We start from the raw sequence: 20,930 nt of genomic DNA on the forward strand, positions 1-20,930 counted from the left end.
GATGTCCTAAAACGGAAACCTCACAGACTGCAAATCCCAAAGAGTTTTATTCAATTAACTTAGAAAGTTTTTGTTTCAAAGTCAAGAGTGTCATCTGGGAGCCGAACCCCAATTCGAGCTCCTCTGAACACTGCAGTGTGCCAATTTATGGTCCTAACCTTGGGTCAGATAGACAGAAGCAAAAAGAGAGACAGACAGACACACACACACACACACACACAAGCGGACAAGAACAAGTAGTTTAAGGCATGCTTTCAAACGCTCACACACACATCTGCTTCTACTCTGATTTTATAAAGGTCAGCCCCCATGAGTGGCAGTCTAGGAGTTTCAAGTGTCTACTCTGCTTTTCTCAAAACCTTAATGTTATCACCTCTCTCACACTCACACACACAGACACACACACACTCCCAGTAGAACAGGTATCAGCTCGTTCCCTGAATGAATCAGTGACTGTCTGATTTCTCTTTTCCTTCTTACCTGCACATCTCTTTCTCTCTCTCACTTTGTGTCTCTATTTCTGTCTATACACTCTCTTTTTTCTTTCTTCTCCTCCTTATATCTCATCTGTCTTTGTACTTAAGGGAATTATGGTTAACGTCATATTTTTTCATCAATTCCATTCTCCCACTATTCCTGAAGAGAAATGAATCACTTTTCTTTTAGATAAAAAAGTAGGAAAAATGCTCCTTTTAAGATTGAAGGACGGATTGGATTTCAGCCTCATGTATGAAGTCGCTGATCAACTGTGAAAGTTTAAGGTAGAAAAAGTTTGATTTTTACATTGATTTGATCAGGACAACATTATGCATCCTTGTCAGCAATCTGAAGAATCATTAAATAATTTGGATGACATTTAAAAAAAAAAAAAAATTGAAGTATATTTCTGTTTCTTTGCAAAAAAAAATGTTTGGTTGTCCTCTTGCACATCATTCCAATGAAATGGTAAAATGTACTGGCTTGCTTTCTATTTATGTAGTCCAGGTGCATCATACTGGATCACACCAGAACAAGAAAGATGGGAAGAAACATGAGAAAAAAGCGACATCAAATGATTGTTTTTGTTATTCAGGTTATATAATAATCTGTTAATTAGCACTGAAACTCTGAGGATGACTCACAGGTGGAAGAGAGAAAGAGAAGGATATAAGGTGCTGCCAGTTAATCTCATTGGGGCAAGATAAACTGGCAGCACATTTGACTGGCTTATCACTGGATAAACACGAGTGAAGTCTGTTTCAAGAGGGGTTTTAGCTGTGAATATAACCTGTGAGTGATGTAAAAAAAAAAAAAAAAGTCATGGCTCCATCAAGTTTAATTCTCCTGTAGAGAGTTTGTTCATTGTTTCCACCAAGTGTCTGTTTACTAATAAAGACATTTGCCAACATGCTTAATGCTTAATGTGTCCCCGTCGTAAACGGTTACTGCTGCGGATGCTCTAGACACATGACTGGAGAATCACTAAAACACACACACATACACACACATTAAGTTGGTTTTCCTAATGTCCACACAGATTGAAGATGGATGTCAAAGCATTATGCTAATGAGCATGTCTTCTGTCCAATCACACACTTCACTGACCGAAAGACAGGGAGAGGATGCTGATGGGGGGGGAACAGAAAGATGAAGTAAAAGAAAAACATGGGGGTGGAAGTAGATGGATAAGGGGAGAAGTAATGAGGGCAGCCATGGAAAGAAAAACACTGATGTCTCTTTGATGCATAAACCGTATATTTAGAAACATTTTTGGAGAATTCCCCGGATGATTACTGTAAGCCATTATCACGCAGTTAGCTAAAACGACTGGTGTTCCCATTACCATTTATGAAATTGCTCATGATCATCAAATGCAAATTTTTAGTGAGGTAATCCATGCAGCAATTCAAAAGCACTTCATTTAATCAAACATGCCTTTTAAGCCATGTATAATGGTTTGATTTTCCATATTTGGCCTCTATAGCCTGGGATGTCAGATTTGTTGTGTATCTCCCCATGATGTATTTTCCAGACTATTTGCTGAGAAATCCAAGACTAAATGTTTGCCACTGCTTCTGTATTAATTTTAATCCTAATCATTTAAGGAAATCCATACAACCATAATTACTGGCTCATCAAAGTTGAATTTCATTGTAATTTCCAGCACATACTTAAAATCCCTGAGATTAACAATAAACTGCACATGTTTTCTGTTCCTGTGCAAAAAATCCTTTGAGGTATTGTTGAAAGGTATTCAGGAAAATGTAGGACATCCAAAACTGAGACCAGAGGAAAATTAAATTATGAGTTATAAGTGTTCTGGGGGTAAAATTAAGCTCGAAATGTACTTTGTGTTGACTTGTGTACTAGCTGTACCTTTTTCTCAGCCTCTTGCTTGGCGTATTGCAGCAGCAGCGGCTCTCCATGTTTCTGATAGTATGCTCTCTGACAGCGGTCTGACAGAGCTGGCTCATTAGGCAGGAAGTTGCTGGCCCACACCTATGATGTCATAGGAAGCAAGAAGAAGATGGAGAAAGATGATGATGAGACATGACAGAAACCATAGAATTACAGTATGCAGGTTTGTGTGCACCTGTCTATTTGTATCACACTATGTTTAGAAACCTGCTCGCTTTATCTTGCTGCCATGATTCCAAATGAGTCCGTTTAATAAGGTCATTCATCAATATCACTCAATCAATAAATGTTTCACATGTGCAGAGATTTCTGGGTTTCAAAACTCACTTTCATTTTTTTTCCTCCCAGGTTTTTAAGATTGATAAATGGATTTACCCTGACAGCCACTGGCTTTCATTTATTTCAACAGCAGGAAAATCAGCTTGAAGAGACTGAAATGTAATTGAGATAGGTACTTCATCATAGTGAACACAATCAGCCGGGTTCCATTAACCCAGGCAACAAATGCCCTGGAAACATATTTTCTCAATCAGCTTCTACTGTGAGCTTTAGGGTCCTGCTGTACATGAAAACAACATTTTCTGTTGAAGTCAGACCAGTTCTGGTTATTTAACGTGAGGGATCGTATTTTTTGCCACACTGGTTTGAAGTGGCAGTGCTCAGGTGGAAAAAGATGTCATGTGCTTGCATGTACCAATCAGATTTTTGCCAGGCCAGCATCAGTAATATATGATCCCTTCCCGATAAAGCAGATTGGCTTCATCAGGACGCTAAGGATGGATGTTTTTTTCCCACAAACCTTTACCTTTTGTTGTCGATTATTTAATCATGAATGTTAAATGTTTTTGCAAAATACCCAAAGTCCCCCTCCAGTCAAAGATGTGTTTTTCTTCTTGATCCTTCAGTTGGATTTTTGAGCTTCACTGTGCAGAATGATGTGTGTGCAGAGCTTGACACTAGAAGGCTGTTTCACTTTCATCTGTTCAAGGAGGAAAGTTTCTTTCTGCCCATTGAAAATGTCTGTTTAAGGTGAGTGCCTACAAGCATGATTTGTGGCATCATAACAATTTTGCAGCCAACTGTGTCCAGTATACAGCTTGTATTGTAAACTGGACCACAGTGTTATATGGAAACTTGAAGCCTTCAGTGCACATACACTGAGAACAGACTTTGAAGTGAAGCAGGTGATATCTTATGTCCAGCAGTTAAACTTTTGAAATTAATAATATTTGCATATTAGTAGATTCTGAATTTTTCATGAAGGAGAAAGAGTATGTGTCATTTTAAGGATTTTTAAGAAAGGTGTTGAACTTTTATGAGGAAAAACCATATCAGACCCAAATTATTAATCAACGCAGAGTACTTTTATATGTCTTAAAAAATGTCTGGGGGGGATCTTTAAGCTTTGAAACCAAGTTTTCAGGACATTGACGCGACATGTCCTCGATAAAAAATGAAATTAAATGGAGATGCATATTGAAAGTAGTCTAAGCCTGGGTTTAATGGCTGGAAAACAGGACCCATGTCTGTCATAGCGACACCTGCTCTGCCTCCCTCTTCAGCTTTACAACCTCTCAGTTCTTCTTGCCCCTGCATTTTTTAGCAGATGCTTTCACAGAGTTTTCCACCCTTTGCAAGTCACCTTTTTGTTATCAGCTACACATGGTATGACCTGCTGCCAGTCTGTGACCTGTCCTTTCAGACTTGTTTGCCAGTTCTGACTTACTGCCCACCTGTTGCTCAACTGTAAGCAAGTTATTTGACCTCTGTCTCAGTAAAGTGCCTTAAACTCAACAAAACTTGTCTGTGTGTCTGCATTCAAGTCCTCAACCCTGTTACCCAACACATGAACTGTGACAATATGTATGTGCTTTTACTTGTCATAGAGTTGTGATATTGTCAATGGTGTGCACCATACAACAATAATGTCACACTACCAAAAGTAAAAACAGATGTGATGTTTATAGTCTCCACAAAATGAATTTTATACTGTCCGGAAAATAATGATATATGCAACAATACTTTCAGGGTGATTCCACATACAATGTAAAATATGTGAAAAAAACTGTATTGTCTTCACATAAAACTAGAGAAAAAACATACACTGAATAATTTTGCTGTACATAATATTAAAGTCACACTAAATTACAATTGTAGTAATCAGTGTGCAACATTTTAGCTGACTAACAAATAAACTTAACATACTGTTAATATGTGCCCACAGACACACACACACCAACAAAATTAGCTTCTCAATTGTGATTAATTGCATATCTTCAAAAAAAGATCTACAAGTTTAAAGCAGCTGTTTTGATATCTAACTGAGACAAACACTGTTCATACTTTCCTCTCATCAGCCACCAGCTGGCATTCTGTACCAGACAGTACCCTCTCTAAATGAGATGTTGGTAATAAGTTGTAATTGAAAAAGTCCCTGGAGAAAACAGAAAGTTTGATGCTCCAAAATAGATGAGTTACTCATGGTAACTTTTGTGGCCATTTTTGAGGAAAACTTTCATCCACGTTCAACTCCACAAACAGCACTACAGTTCATTTTCTATCACACCTTAAGGCTGCAAAAACTGCCTCATAATGTACTTCTATTGCATTTCAGAAAGCTTTTTATGGATAACAGTAAACATCTTCACAGACATTCTGATTATTTATGTTTGCATCTCATGGTGTTTTATTGACTGTAGGGCAAAGACTGCCAAATGACTCTGACATTTAGCTGCCGATTTACTGCTGCAAATCAGTATCTGAGAAAACCATTACTGAGGTTTTGAATGGGATATATTTACATTACAAAAAAACATGCAATATATGCTCACAAGAAGACTGATTAGTTACAGTATTGCTGCTTTGCAAAGCTGTTTGTGTGTTTATTGGTATTAACTGACAAGAGTTCTTTTCATTTTATTATTTGTGCATGTTGTCCAGGTTCAGAATTATTGTAAACTGCTTTCAGAGGGTATTTTTGAGAGCTGTTAGGCTTATTTCTGTGCAATTTTAGTGAAAGTAACATATTTGTGTCACCAGGGGTAGTTTTTCAATTATAGTATTCCATTGCATGAACAGAGTAATAATCAGAGGCATTCTCAGCTGCTGTGGTATATAACACCGCGCTGTTTCAGGCTGCATGGCAAATTGTTTTCTGATTAAACACTCCTCCATGTTTTCACCCAGAATGCAGTGCAGGATTCATGCTGTAATAGGCTCCTCATTTTGTTTCCCTTTACAACAAGGGACAATAAGTAGCATTAACTTCATGTGGGAAATATAAACAAGGTCTTCTTGATTATCAGGAGCTTCATAATATTTTAATTCAATCAATCAATCAATCAATTTTTATTTATATAGCGCCATATCACAACAAAAGTCATCTCAAGGCACTTTTCACATAGAGCAAGTCAAGACCGTACTCTTGTAATTGTGAGGCATTTTATGGATGTCCTGCTGGTCTTGCCTCTAGGGCACCTGTCATGTGGCTTCATCATCCTGGGTTTAGATTTATGAATAATATTTAATATGTAATAAAGCAAATGCAAAGTGATCTTTAAAAAAGCTGCAAATTATTAATGTTTCTTGGCATTTTTGCCCTGAGCCTTTGTATGATTCTGTACACAATGACTGCACTGTGAGTAGAAATCAGCTGAGCGTAATGTTAATATCAAGGCCCTTTTTGAATATTGGCTAAAGGCTGTACCATGTTTTGGAAAATGATTCTGATTCTGGAAAGACAGAAAGAGAAAAGACATGGTTGGTTTGTGAACTATATGTGCAAACACTGTACATCTGCATGCCTCCAGGCGTGTGTGTGGATATATCTGCATGCCTGCCAACATCTGTAGCTGTGGGTCTATTTGTACACCTGTGTTTTAGTATACACGGATCTATCTCCTATCCTGCAGCAGACTGTTGATTCTACGAGAAAAGTGGAAATAATGCTCAAGAGAAAAACAAAGAATATACTCTATTCCCACAGGACAAGTTATGTAAGTAAAAGGTATCACTCTTACTTGCAGGTGTTGTTCTTCAAGAGTGAAATACATACTTATGGAGAAAAATGAACTCAGTATCATTCTGCTCCTGATAGGCAAATGTTTTCAAATACATTCTGAGCACTTCACAGAATTAATACCGCATATAGTTTAGGCTACTTACGTAAAAGAAAAGGATATTGCTATTCCAGAGGCATACATTTTCCTTCCTCCACTTACATACATACACTCCGTTCCTGTGAGACCAAAGTTATCAGAAGCAATGCTGCCTCCAGACTATGATTAACATTTTCTGTTCCTTATTCTTCAGAGTTTTAGATCTTTGCTTCTTACGTTTTGGCCTGGAGGGGTTGTCCGGCTGTACACACACACACACACACACACACACACACACACACACACACACACACTTACACAACTATTTTCTTGGACTTTGATGTCTTTAGAAAGGGAAATCTGGACTGCAGGAGAGAAGAAACAAAAAAGAGGCAGAACTGCTAAAACTTTTAAAAAAGCTCCATCAAAGCCCGATTCCAGGTTTGATTTGGGCTCTGTTTGAAATCCTTTCATACTAGATCACACGAAAACAAAACATTTATTTTTTTTTGATCTGGTAACAGTTATGCATGTACAGAAAAGATTTTAATGGCACCTGAATGCTTATATAAGAAAAGGGACTTTTAACCATCTGAATCAGAAAGTTTCTTTCTATACAGTGGTGCTGTTGCTCTCTACTTTTTTGATGCAATATTCTGATGTAACAAACAACTTTCACCAGAGGAACATCTATTATACAGTGTGTTCAAACCATCTTATTCTGAGGTTACATACTGCCCTCTGCTGTTAATGTCTATATTCTAGCTTTAGAAAACCTCACAGCACATGATTCAGGCGTTTTGTTTCTACTCATCCTATGGGATGCCAAATACTTATTTTACTTCAAAAGCCTAAGCTTTTCCTTGATTTGAAATTTCATTGATCAACCAGAGAGGTGGTGTAGTATTTTACAGTCAGACCTTTAGTGAGCTCCTCACCTCAGGGAGTGTAAACCTGTATGACCTTTTCCTTTAAAAATTTCCATATTTTTTGTAATGTGGTAATATGGTACTCTACTGTCATGGCAACGTACTGTATTGTCTCTTTATACTTACATTAGTTTAGCCTAACAATTTTCTTTTGTCTTTATCTGCAATTTAATTTGTTTACTTATCACTCAGTAATATTCCCATCTGCATTCTCATCTTAGTTTATTACCTTCACAAATACAATTGAACTTGGTATAATGGCTTCATTCAAAGTGGCTCCCGTGTCCAATTAGAAAGCCCTCTCATAGTGTACATATTAGGGCAGGCTGAAGACAGAATTCCTCCCTGGACTCTCAGGCTGAACACCTGTTTTTTTGTTTCCGACAGGCCTTTCTTCCTTTGTTCGTATGACTTCCCATCGGTTCCAGTCCAGTGGTCTTTTCATTTCAGGTTCTATGCGGCTTTATTTGTTTTCTATATTGCTTGGATAGCTGACATATAACTCTCTGTTTAAAATTCAACATATCGCTCTGTCTGCCCCAACTAACCATCATTCTGTTTTTGTCATTCTCCCTCCTGATTGTGCTCTTTCTCAGCATCACACCGTCTGGGTGACAGTTTGACAGGAAATGCCTCTCTCGTTTTCTCTCTGAGGTGTTAGTCTTGCCTGAATCACCACAATGAATTGGCAAACATGACAAGACAAGAAAACGACCAACAGTAATATAGGTGTGACTATGCATTTAAAAAAACAATCAAGGAAGAAATAACAGACACACAAATATGCACGAACACAAAACGTGACAAACGGTCACTGGAGATTTATGAATGAGGAGTCAATTACCAGCTTCTACGTTGAGACTTGTCTAGCGCAAAACTTTTAAGTGAGTTGTTCTTAACACATCTTAACTTCACTGTCAGGGACAGCAGCTCAGACGTGCAAATTGGATCAATGTGACAGATTCAGATTGTATTGTGCATATGTGATAAAAGCATTTATTTTAACACTGTATCGTGAAAGCAGAAGTATTGGGAGAAGTGGTTAGTGTATGTACGTTGATGTATGCATTTTTTTTTCTTAGTTAAAATCGCTCACATCAAAATTCAGACAAAACAGAGCAAATAAGTTGTAATGTTTATACATTTGGATATACAGTGGTACTTAAAATAACTTAGAATTTGCTCTATTTTGTGCATACATACGACCTAAAACATGATAAAGAGACATCAATTAAACAAATGAGACAAAAAAACTTATATTAATTTTATTTATTGAGGAAAATGATCCAATGTTACATATTTGTGTGTGGCAGAAGTATGTGAACCTCTAGGATTATCATTGTATTTTTTTATTAAGGGGAAATTAGAGTCATCTGTTTCAATCAATGGGATGACAATCAGGTGTGAGTCTGGGAGGCCCTGCCTAATTTAAAGAAGAGAAATCTGGGTACTCACTATCAAAGTCTGATGCTCACCAGGCTGGAAAGGGTTACAAAACCATTTCTAAAGAGTTTGGACTCCACCAGTCGACTGTCAGGCAGATCATGTACAAATGGAGGGAATTCAACATCATTGTTACCCTCACCAGGAGTGGTCGACCAACAAAGATCACACCAAGAGCAAGGTGTGTAATAGTCCAGGAGGTCACAAGGGCACCCAGGGTGATGTCTAGGAAACTAAAGGCCTCTCTTGCAGTGGCTACAGTCAATGTTAATGAATCCACCATCAGGAGGACATTGAACATCAATGGTGTGTGTGGTGTGTGTCCAGAGTTGCAAGGAAAAAAGCCACTTCTGTCCAAAAAGAACATTGCTGCCGTCAACGGTTTGCTTCAGACCACGTGGATAAGCCAGAAGGCAATTGTGAAAATGTTCTGTGGATGGATAAGACCAAAATCGAACTTTTTGGCTTGAATGAGAAGCATTATGTTTGGTGACAAGCAAACACTTCATTCCAGCATAAAAACCTTAGGTTTGGGCCTGCTTTGCTGCTTCTGGACGAGGACAGCTTGCAATCATTGATGGAGCTATGAGTTCTGAGTTGTACCAGCAAATTCTATAGGAAAAGTTGTTTATGTTATCCGTCCGTGAACTGAAGCTCAACAGAAAGCGGGTCATGCAGCAAGACAACGACCTTAAACACACAAGTCGTTCTATCAAAGAATAGTTAGAGCAGAAGAAAGTTAATGTTGTAGAGTGGCTGAGTCAAAGTCCTGACCTTAATCCAATAGAAATTATGTGGAAAGACCTGAAACAGGCAGTTCATGCAAAGAAGTCCACCAACATCCCCGACTTGAGACTGTTCTGTAAGGAGGAATGGGCTAAAATTCCTCCAAGCCGATATGCAGGGCTGATAAACAGTTACCAGAAACGTTTGGTTGAAGTTATTGCAGCAAAAGGGGGTCACACCAGTTTCTTAAAGCAAGAGTTCACACACTTTTGCCTCCCACAAATATGTAAGATTAGATAATTTTCATCAATAAATAAATGAATAAGTTTAACGTTTTTGTCTCATTTGTTTAACTGGGTTCCCTTTATCTTGTTTTAGGATTTGTGTGAAAATCTCATTATGTTTTAGGTCATATTTATGTAGAAATAGAGCAAATTCTGAAGGGTTCACAAACTTTCAAGCAGCACTGTAGGTATAAGTCAAAGCAGTATGTATTCAGTACAGTTATGTTTCCTACCTGACAGTGAGGATGTGGATTTGAACAACCCATCATAGCTCCTTTATTCTCAAAGATCTAAAAAAAAAAAAAAAAAAAAAAAAAAAAAGGAGAAGTTAGTCAAAATCATAATTGACTAAGGCAAAGCAAATTGAAATGACGATAAAGACTAAAAATTGAAGAAGAGACACGATCATTCACATTATTATTATTTCAATAATCACCCAGCCATTGTGAAGCCTTTTTGGCCAAAGTAGATATTGCAGTGACAAATTATAGCCCCTTGATCCTTGGACTCTACAAGTAAGTGAAATCCTGTTTTGCTCCAGAAGTCAACAAGCAAAGTGGTCTGTCTCAAGGGCTCTTGAACAGAGCAAATGTTTACTGATGCAGGGGACTACAACTTACAAGTGTCTCAAAAGGAATCACTTCAGTGAGTAATCTGGGAGAATGGTCCTGTCCCTGGTGCTGATATTGGTAATTAATACTGTTGTCTCTGTGGCTGTGTATGTATTTGTCTATTTGGTGAGAATTTTTAGGGATCTCAAGTGATTCGGTACCATGCTCTTGGATATTTTAACAGATGCCTACACTCACAGGTTTTTTTTAGATCACTAAAGGAATATCATAAGCCAAAATCTGTCATGAAATGCAGAAAATACTGTATTTTGGTATTTTCCTATACTGGGTTGGCCTGCACAGCTAATCAAAAAATGTCAATACTTCACAATGAACACACTGGTTGAATTTCTGTGTAGACTAGACAAAAAGGTTTGGATTTACTGGAAGGCCAGTGTTCTGAGGGTGTACACCCCATTTTTGTTTATCCCATAGCTAATGATACGTGACTCATCATTTGACCATGTTGGACTGAGTACAATAAAATAGCTAAATTATGATTTAAAAACAAAACAAAACAAAATAATATGAAAAATGGAGATTGTGTACACAAAAACTTGTGAACAGAAGTCTTTAAATGTACAGAAGTTAGAGGCTGACCTTTGAAGGACCAGATGGATACTAATATGTAATATTTTTAATTTAGTTTTGGATTTAAGATGGCCTCAGCAACTATAGTGCAGTGATTTGTTCATAATTGCTAAAACTGTGATTATGCTGCTCTAGCTTGTGTCAGTAATGGCTTATGAGGGCCATGGGTACTGTAGTATTTGGTGCCATTCAACACACTGGACCGACAAAAAAAGCTGTGTTTTTCAGATTCATTGAGCACATACTTCTATCTATATACCCAATAAAGTAATGTAACCAGTAAAGATTTACTACAACTTCTAACCTCTAAATGTATCAACAAAAACATGGTATCTTTATTTGCTATGATATTGTCAGTGTGTAATATAGGAAGAATTTAATTGCTAGTTATATAAATACCGACATCTTATCTTATCCATATCCTGCTCTCCCTATTGCTGCTTGAATTTTGCCCAGAGGCATGATTAAAGTTTCATCTCATCCAATACAGGACAAATTAAATGGAAAGCTGGGAACAGCAGAAAACTGAATGATCAGTGACGCAAGAATATGAGGTGAAAAGTTCATCTATTTTCGATTTTTACAGATACCTATCCCTGAGAGAAATTAGATTAATGATGTATGTGTTAATGTGCATACAAATGACTGTGTCTGCGTACTGGTGTTTGTGCATCCTATACCTGAACCCAAGGGTAGGTGGCGCCTAGCTCTTCAACAAGCTCTGCCCACTTGTCAATCACCTTGACAACGTCTTCTTTTTTCATGAGAGGGAGGGTGACGTCAGACCAGGGATGGAAACACATCACCTTACTGAGAGAGAGATGAAGAAAGAGAGGATGGCAGGAAAGATAAATTACAGGAATCACCATAGTTATTACAATTCATCCTGAGGTGGACATGAATGTCTGAACCAAATATCATGCCGATTTATCCAGTTTTTGTCTCAGAACACTGCCATCCCTGGAGCCATGCCACTAGCGTGCCTAAAAGTGGTGTCAAGCACTGCTTTTAACAAAACTAAACTAAAACTGAAGCCTACAATTAAAAAAAAAGAGCAGCTTGCTGCGTCTTTTTTTTTTATTACTGTTGCTAGGCAACCACCGAATCACCTGTCCTTAAGCCTTTCTGTTATTTTGCTGTGAAGTAAACTCGCTCCATGCCTGCTTTTTTCTGTTCAGATCATGGCAACTACGGTTGGTAAAGTCATATAGCTCCGGGTATCCAGCAACAGCTACCACTAGTTTGTCCCAGACTGGTTTAGTTATCTCCACTTGTTGTCGTCACCACCACAGAAGGCTCGTCTCTGAATTCATCCAATTACACGATGGGAAAAACTCCCTCAGGCGCTTTTCCGCTCTGAGTTGAAGCAAAAGCAAACCAAAAGCAGTAAGCAAAAAAGCTTTACTCTCATTGAAAACAATTACAAAAAGCTGCCCCAGGCTGCTAAAAGGCGCTCTGTCTGATCTGGGCTGTGTGAAGCTACATCTCTCTCACTTTTTTCACTAGTGTTAGGTGATAATACCAGGTGTTAAAACCTTCACCTTCCATACTGTCTTTGTTCTGTCTGGCTTTTAGTTTTTTTTTTAGTGTGCATGTGTCTATTATTTATTATGATGTTTTGTTATTGTTCTGGGTCTGATTAATAAGTAATAAAAGTGCTGCTGCTGTCTTGCCTGGGTTTTCCTTGAAATACATAAAAAAAGATCCTTGGACTATTTGGGAATGGCCTGGTTAATAAAAGTGATAATCTGCAAGGCTGTGTGTTATTATCTCTGGTGCAAAGTGCTGAATGCCGTGAAACTACTGCACTTCTCAGAGACCACCTCTCAAAAACAGCTACACATCTTCTCTGACATATTTTCCATTGAAGTTCTTGTTAGTGGGACTCTTCGGATCCATTGAAAAATGCTTGCAATTAATAAATAACAAGCCTGACAAATCGCTCCTTGAAGATTAAGATGAATGTTTCTGCTCGTATAAACAATCACAACCAAAGTGATGAAGCTCCAATACAAACCCTGATTAAATTTAAGGGTTAAATTCAACCTTATGAAATCATCATTATCATCATCATCCAACTCGAATGCTGCTGTATGGAAAATAAAGTGAAGATGTTATCAATAAAATCCTAGATGGACGAATCTGAACGCTTAATGTTCAAGGATCTCTCTCATTTTCTCATTAGAGCTCAGAACTGCAGCCATTTCAATAGTAAGCTATCTCAACTGGGATTAAAGTGAATCAAGATTTAAACTACAAAGAAGGTACAAAGGTTAAAGTCCAGCAGCTTCTTTTTGTGTCAGTCCAAGTTTGGTTGATATTAGCTGGGAGGCTACCAGTGTTAAACTGTACGGAACACAGACAAAGTAAACAAACTGCTGTAGCTACAAGTTATGGTTAGACAGTGTGTCACTAACAGGCATTTTGAAGACCAATGACCAAACCAGCATCTAACTGGACCAAAGTTACATTTATGTTAACATGCTAAGGAGCTAACATGCTAATCAGCTAATTAGCTATCTAGCCTGCTAAATGGTATTGGCGGTGTGCTTTTACTCGGTGAATATTTGTTTGGTGGCTCGTTCAACAAGCCAAGGTGCAGGACAAGATGCATGTTCATGTTTGTAAGTTAGATAAGAAGGAGACTTTAGCAGGAAAGCTAATTTGGGTTGTTGTTCAGAGTCTGTGGCTTTTGTGTTGTATAGCAGGATGCTATCAGGCTCAGTGTGACCGTCTGCTCTGCCTATGATCGAACACCATGTTATTGCTTTACTCAAGATTTTATTTTCTGTATCAAAATAAGGTCTCCAGCAACGTAAGTGGATGTTGAAATGGTATATAATCGAAATAATGTAAAACTAGGGAGCACAATCAGGAAATCAACACAATATAGTACTTCAGAATTTAACGGGCAACAGAATCTGATGATATTTTTCTACATTTATTAGAAAGATCACAAAAGACAGACACCATTGGGACTGACTGACTGACTTGATAACATGCAACACATGTCTTGGGTCAGATTTGAAGCTACAACATCATAGCTTTACTCGTGATATCCACCATGATATCTGAACATTTTAAGAAGAATTCTGTTGAGACAAAAAGTGAGCAAGAGCAATTGAAAAAAAGCATGGTTTCAGAGTGTAAATACATTTTAACAACTTTGTACAGAGGTTAAAAGGTGTGTGTACTCAACTCATGTCCTCATTGTGTGTGTGTGTGTGTGTGTGTGTGTGTGTGTGTGTGTGTGTGTGTAAGATAATACAATGTCCATGTGTATGTTTGCTCTCTCCTTATCCTCAAATACCCAGGGATACCACCTTGACTGTTGGAGTCAGAAAAAAATGAAATTTCAGTCAGGCTCTTCTTGGGCCCAAGCAGCTAGTACATGATCAATTATTGAACATGACTTTGGTGTTTATGCTCTGAGCAAAATTGAATGGTCGTATTTATGAATTGTTCATGAGTATTTTAGGAGCTGCCAGCACTCCAGTGTGTATTTATGTGTGTGTGTGTGTGTGTGTGTGTGAGTGTGTTTAGACCTCAGCAAAACTCACTTTAAAACAGTGTTAAACAGAACCATCTAAAACTTCAACCCTCATTTATCCAATTAACACACATTATAGTCACAAACCTGTATTTCCTATTGCAGCAGTATTGACTGAACAGGCCAGGATGCATCAAATCTGTGATAAAGATTTCACTTTATTTGATCAAATACTGTTAAACCCTTACATGATTAAATGATGGGTAAAAACTTGTACCCAAATGTTATGTCTCCAAAATTTCTTGTTTACTGTGTCCTGGTGATTGATACTGATGGAGACAATGTTCTAAGACAGCATACCTACAGTATTCATTTATTTAAGTTTTTAAAAAGAGACATCAATTCAAACCAAAGTCAATTTCTAATAATAAAGCATGGACTTATCTGCAATTTAAGTCCACACAATCTTACATTGTTGTCATTTTTTCATTGAACATGAAGAATGTGGGTCTTGATGTTGTAGCAGTCACCCATTTGTGGGGCTTGCTATCATTTCCCTGTTCCAAATAAGTGTCTCCCTGTTCCGAATTCGTATTGTATGTCGAAATCCCTCTGGGTTGATTGGAGGGGTATTCAGATCACCTGTTGTGCAGGGTGTAGGGACTGGCTCCCAAATAGTAATTGAGGGCTGCTGAGTTAATTCCCTCTTGGCCAATCAGGGTGTGGCAACGCCTTTTTTCTGGGGTTTAAGAGAGGGGAGAAATGGCACCCCCTGGTCATTCTGTTCTTTCCTCAATTAGTTTCATCATTTGTAGAGATTGTCAGACAAAAACTCTGGTCTGTTCAGGCCCTTTTGAGTCTTCTTTCTGGTCTTTTGCCTTTCTGGTTTGAGTGTACCTTTTGAGGGAATGCAAAAAATAATCCTTAAAACCGAGTTACCTGCAGCGGGTTGATCTTAGTGCTATTCGTGCAAGGGGTTGTACTTGCCTCACGACAGCCTAACACCTCCAGGCATTATTTTGTTTAATATAAATATTATTTTTTCATTATAATTATCAAAGAGGCATATTTTCATTATTACTATTGAAGAGGCATTTGTTAAGGGGACGTTTCCCTATGTACAGAACCCTGTGAATTGGTTTCTCCGAGTGACTGTTATTTGTTTTTCGTTATTCTTTTATGTGGCTGGGAGCTGGTTCTCAGGCTACTTTCCGATCAGCTGAGGTCTGGAGGATCAGTACCGCCACACTGTATCTAATAAGAGACAATCATCAGATGGAGGAAGAAAACACAAACAAATATAGCAAGTAACTTAAAGTGTTACCAAATCTTTTCTTTTGGGATTCAATATCATTCTCCTGAGACTGACTGTATGACTGAGAAGAGGCGATGCCATAAGGAATTAGGAATTTTCTCAGTTCTTCCGTCATCCTATCTCTTTTGTCTCCCGTGACCCAAATCTCCAAAATCACACTTCCTATTTTGTTTTGCACTCTAATTGGCTCTCTGAATGTTGCTGCAAGGCAACAAGCTGTGGTTCAATTTCCTCTTTCTTGGCCACAACTCTGGACTGAGCATATTCCAAACACACTACAACAAAAACGTAACTGTGCAGTACATGAAAAGGGGGGGGAAGCATGCAGCCACTACATCATGAAAAGAAAATCACAAATGCGGAACACAAATAGACTAAATCCGCAAGGCAGAAAAACACCTGGAAACTTAACATCAATACAAAGACAGCACAACAAGTCAATCAGTGTTGTTTCTCCGCCTCATTATTCTGAGAGTGTGTGTGTGTGGCAAGCAATAACTGACAGCCTCTACTTCTGCCAACACATGGGATTTCAACCCCAAGTTCAGTTTTCAACCTGCACATGCAGTACAGTGTTTTGATTTAATCTATTATTTAGCAGTTGTGTAACTCTGCTGTCAGGCAGAATCATCCAAGTATTCTCAAAATGGCAGGACTGTAAAGGAATGTCTTTAAAGATATGCAATTGTCTGACAGCCACATATCTTTGATATGATATGAAATATGAGTGGGTTCTGTTTGTATTTGCAGTCATGAATCTTCACTTACTGATCCATGGCACCGTAAGAACCATGTGACATCTGGGATCAAGATGAGTAAAAATGTATTTGCAAAGGTTTTGTGCAACTCATCTCTCTGCAGGTGCTGTAATTACGTCTCTGTAAGTGAGCAATAAGAAAGGATTAGCTATCCTGTCAGGCATTCTCAAAATCTACCAACTCTGACAAAGACTAATGATGATTCCATTATCGAGCAACCTGGCAACTATTTTCTCGAATCATTTTGTGTATAAAATGTTAGAAAATAGAGAAAAGTGCCTATTATAATTTCTAAGAGCCCAAGATGATGTCTTCAAATATCCTGTTTTGTCTGATCAACAGTTCAAACCCCAAAGATATTCAGTTTACTTTGATGTATAACACATAGAAGCTTCAAATCCTCATATTTCAGAGACTGCAACCGGCAAACGTTTGGCATTTTTCCTCAAAAAAATGACTAATGCTATTACTCGGTCATCGAAATAGTTGCTGAATCATTTTGTCGATTGACTAATGGATTAATAGACTAATCGTTGCAGCTCTACTGAAATCCATGTCATCATAACTCATTCAAGCATCTAGCTCTTAGTGTACACAGTGGAGCGGTGAGGAAACATCCCCATCTGCTGGTTACACAGAGGGAAAATATATCATAATGTAAGCTTGGTGTGGTTTTGTCATTTTTGTTTTGCACAGTTCAAGTCGTCATGAAAACAGGTGCAATGCAGTGCAGAGATTAAAACAATTAGCCCTTCATAACAGTTGATTATGATGATGTCGATCACGACAACGAATCAAAGTTGCCTCAGCATGACTGCTCTGATTGCACTCATCAGTTCAGATATAATAAGTCATAAATTTTAATGTATCACTTTTAAAAGGAATGTTGATTTAAGATGTAACATTAAAAAGAAATCTGACCTTTAAACCACATATTAATTTACAATGTATGTGTTTAATATTTATCTCATAACTGCATTTTTTGCTTATTGATAAGGGGCCACATACAATATCAAACAAATGCTGCTGTTTGATGTGCTTTAGAGTAAACTTTCATCTTCAGTCTCTTGGCATTTTTTTCAATAAATAACACGCACTCAGTTTCAATCCAAGTAAATAAGACAGATACAAATACACATAAAAGTTTTACATAGTTACTGTCAAACTGTGACATCGTGCTTTGTTCTTACCAGACGCCCCTGGCAGCTTTAGACTGGAACAATGGATGTTGATCTGAACCTGAGGAACACAACAGCAAATGTAAAGTAAAATTTTAATGTGCTACACTTGAAACAATTCGTTTGCTTTGTGTATGTAAGCAAAGCTATTTTGGTCCACCTGCACCCATCAGACCTGAAAGAACACATTATTGTGCCATGAAATTATAAAAATACAATGACAATAAAATATTGGGATTAGGATGAAAATAAAATACTCCACAAAGGATTCAATTTAAGTAGAAAAAGGCTCTAAAAAACCTACATTGTACATACACTACAGCTAGAGAACTAAGTGAAAGCAGAGTATGCAAAAAAAACAAAACATTCTTCTATACAAAGATATTACAACCAACTGCTTATTTTCTTTAATGACTCCAATGACTTCTTACTATTAACACTTTTACAGCATCAGATATGACACTCACCAGGATCTGGAGCATCAGGCTGAAGAGCAGGGAAGTCATTTTCAAAAACAAAAGTGCTGTCATAGTTTGGATTCACCTAGAGAAACAGAGACGGAAAGACAGACAAATATAGTAGACAATAGTGGAAAAATTTTAAACTGTCTTTTTTTTTTCTCCAAATGGAATAATAAACAGTACTGTGCATAAGTTTTTGGCACTTTAGATCTTTATCCTTTATGCAGCACCATCAGGCAGGTGCCTGATTGGCCCCAAATTCATTCTGCAGCATCACAACGAGCCCAAACATTCAGCCAGAGTCGTAAAGAACTATCTTCATCAACAAGAGGACAAGGAGTCCTGCAACTGATGGTTTGACCCCCACAGAGCCCTGATCTCAACATCATGGAGTCAGTCTGGGATTACATGAAGAGACAGAGGCAGCTAAGATGCTGAAATCCACAGAACTGTGGCACCTTCTCCAAGATTCAGGAATAACCGACCTGCCAAGTGCCTGGAAAAAATGTGTACAGGTGTACCAAGGAGAATTACTGCTGTTTTTAAAGGCAAAGCTGCTCACAACAAATATTGATTTCATTTAGGTTTCTTCTGTTTACTGCACTTTGTATGAAGTTAATTGATAAATAAAAACTATTCATGGCATTATTTTTGAAAGCATCCTCACTTTGAGTGCCTAAAACTTTTGCACAGTAATGTATATGTGGAGACAAATGTTAGACACATTTAGCAAAAATGAAATCTGTAATAAAATCCAAAATTCTGACAATGTCACAGTTAAATTAGGCTTTTTGTGTAATGTTTGGTGTCCACAGCATCTACAGATGCATCAAAATGTGATCACCAGTGGAACTGTTGAGTGGTCAATAGATCACTGTGGTTGTACTATACAGCCATTAGGCAAGAGTGAACATGTGTAACTGTAGAGTGTGAACAGAGCACTCTAAAAAAGAGAGCATTAGGGCGTGACAGCAGAGAAATCCTAAACTTTAGAAAACTATGGATGTGACATCTGTGATGCCTTTCATTAGTGCCATAAATAACACATATCTCCCCTAGCCATTACCAAACTAACAGTTTAATGCAGGCTCACGGTATGTATAGCCTACCTGCATCCATTGAATTACCTGTTCTTACCTCTCCATTAGCACGCGTGTTCCCGGGACAGAGGGGATTGTTGGGGTCATGTCTGGGTACGTGTTCCTCGGAAGGTTTTTCTACCTGACCAGCCCAGGGTCTCTTCATGCGGTGGGCCGACACCAGGACCCAACTGTCTCTGAGAGGGTTGTAACGCAGGTGCTGGTGTTCTGAGGTGAGGGGTGACATGCATTGAGACAAAACAATGGTATAACACATACAGAGAGTGCTGGTTCATTGTGTGGCATATAAAGAGAAGAGATGGAAAAAAGTGACCAAAAGTGGAATTTTCTCTGAGGACAATCTGGTCACTGAAAGTCATTCTTAACTACACATTAAAAAAGAAAACTGAAAGACATTCAGACGCAGATGATATGTTTGGCTTATATATACGGATGGCTGTTTGCTAATCTACTTGTTGTTCATGTAACATCTGCCAAATCCAGCAAAAACCTGCAACAGGAACTCAGTCACAAGACTGCACAGCAGGCTTTATGAACTCTGAAGCAATAAACTCTCTGTCAACCCGGGAAGAAAGGCTTGACAAGCTTTCTTCGTCAATAAATTATGTCGCTGCACAGGGTTGACTGGATTAATATTGCATATATTGATTTCAGCGAACAAATATCAACCATAAGCTCTGTTCTACAGGGAGATTCAACTTGACCGAACTCCATTGAAAATTGTGTTCATTTATATCTTCCCCTGCAGAATAAATCAGGTTTTGTGTAGAATACAGCAAAAGTATATTTTTACGAACGGATATGACCTGATAATAACATCGGCATGTAAAAAAATTCCACGAAGCATCACTTTGGCTCGATAGATTTTCTCTTTTTAATAATTGGTAAACATTGCTTGCGATGGGCTAAAATGTAAAACAGTAGTTTTAAAAGCTGACAATCGCTCTTCAGTATAGCTATGCGAAGTTAAATAGTGTGTCCTATTTATTTGTAAAATGTCTGTTAGTGTGGATTTTGGGATTTAGCAAGATTACATTAAGGTAAAATGGCCAGGTTTTAAATGGAGTTTGGATTTACTTCCTCCTGCAGCTACAGATCCTAGATAAAAGCTCCATACCTTTTGGATCGAAGCTGACTTCTTCTTTCCCGCTCATGGCCACCAGCTGTTTTTCACCTCTGTGGTGTTAATTCATTGAATTATTAATTCTTTCTTAACTTTGGCTGACAGCTAGCTGCCACTACCTCGTCCACAACACGCCGCGGCCTACTTCCTGTTGTTGACCGGCGAAAACAGCCGTGCTCTTGTGATATATCAGCATGTGTGTGGACACATTTCTAAAAAGCCCCAAAAATAAAGGTGAGGATGATCAAATAATGAATCACAACAAATAAATGTGCCAATTCATCGCATCTTCTTACTGTGTATTTATGCTGGTAAACCACAATATTGTATAAAAAATCTTCAAAATAAATCAAAACTCTTTAAATGGGGGTTTTTAAAACATGCTGGCAACCAGGGGAATTGCTGTTGCCAACACGACCAATTCTGC

The 20,930-nt window shown here is 38.1% G+C and overlaps 1 protein-coding gene across 2 annotated transcripts in view; it reads right to left on the reverse strand.

Moving 5' to 3' along the window:
- galt (galactose-1-phosphate uridylyltransferase) overlaps positions 1-20,817 on the reverse strand; it is a 34,984-nt gene extending 14,167 nt beyond the window's left edge. The window contains exons 1-7 of one of the 2 annotated variants that reach the window (XM_067575370.1): positions 20,498-20,809; positions 19,418-19,587; positions 18,287-18,362; positions 17,832-17,880; positions 11,759-11,888; positions 10,110-10,166; positions 2,356-2,478 (exon numbers count right to left, since the gene is read on the reverse strand). In XM_067575370.1, coding sequence (XP_067431471.1) covers positions 2,356-2,478; positions 10,110-10,166; positions 11,759-11,888; positions 17,832-17,880; positions 18,287-18,362; positions 19,418-19,587; positions 20,498-20,534 — 642 coding nt within the window. In that variant the 5' untranslated portion in view covers positions 20,535-20,809. Of the gene's footprint in view, positions 1-2,355; positions 2,479-10,109; positions 10,167-11,758; positions 11,889-17,831; positions 17,881-18,286; positions 18,363-19,417; positions 19,588-20,497 lie in introns of both variants that reach the window. The other variant, XM_067575371.1, reaches the window with a different exon arrangement.
- Between the last annotated feature and the right edge of the window lie 113 nt (positions 20,818-20,930).

The sequence above is a fragment of the Thunnus thynnus genome, chromosome 19 (genome assembly GCF_963924715.1).
Source record: "Thunnus thynnus chromosome 19, fThuThy2.1, whole genome shotgun sequence".
Lineage (NCBI taxonomy): Eukaryota > Metazoa > Chordata > Actinopteri > Scombriformes > Scombridae > Thunnus > Thunnus thynnus.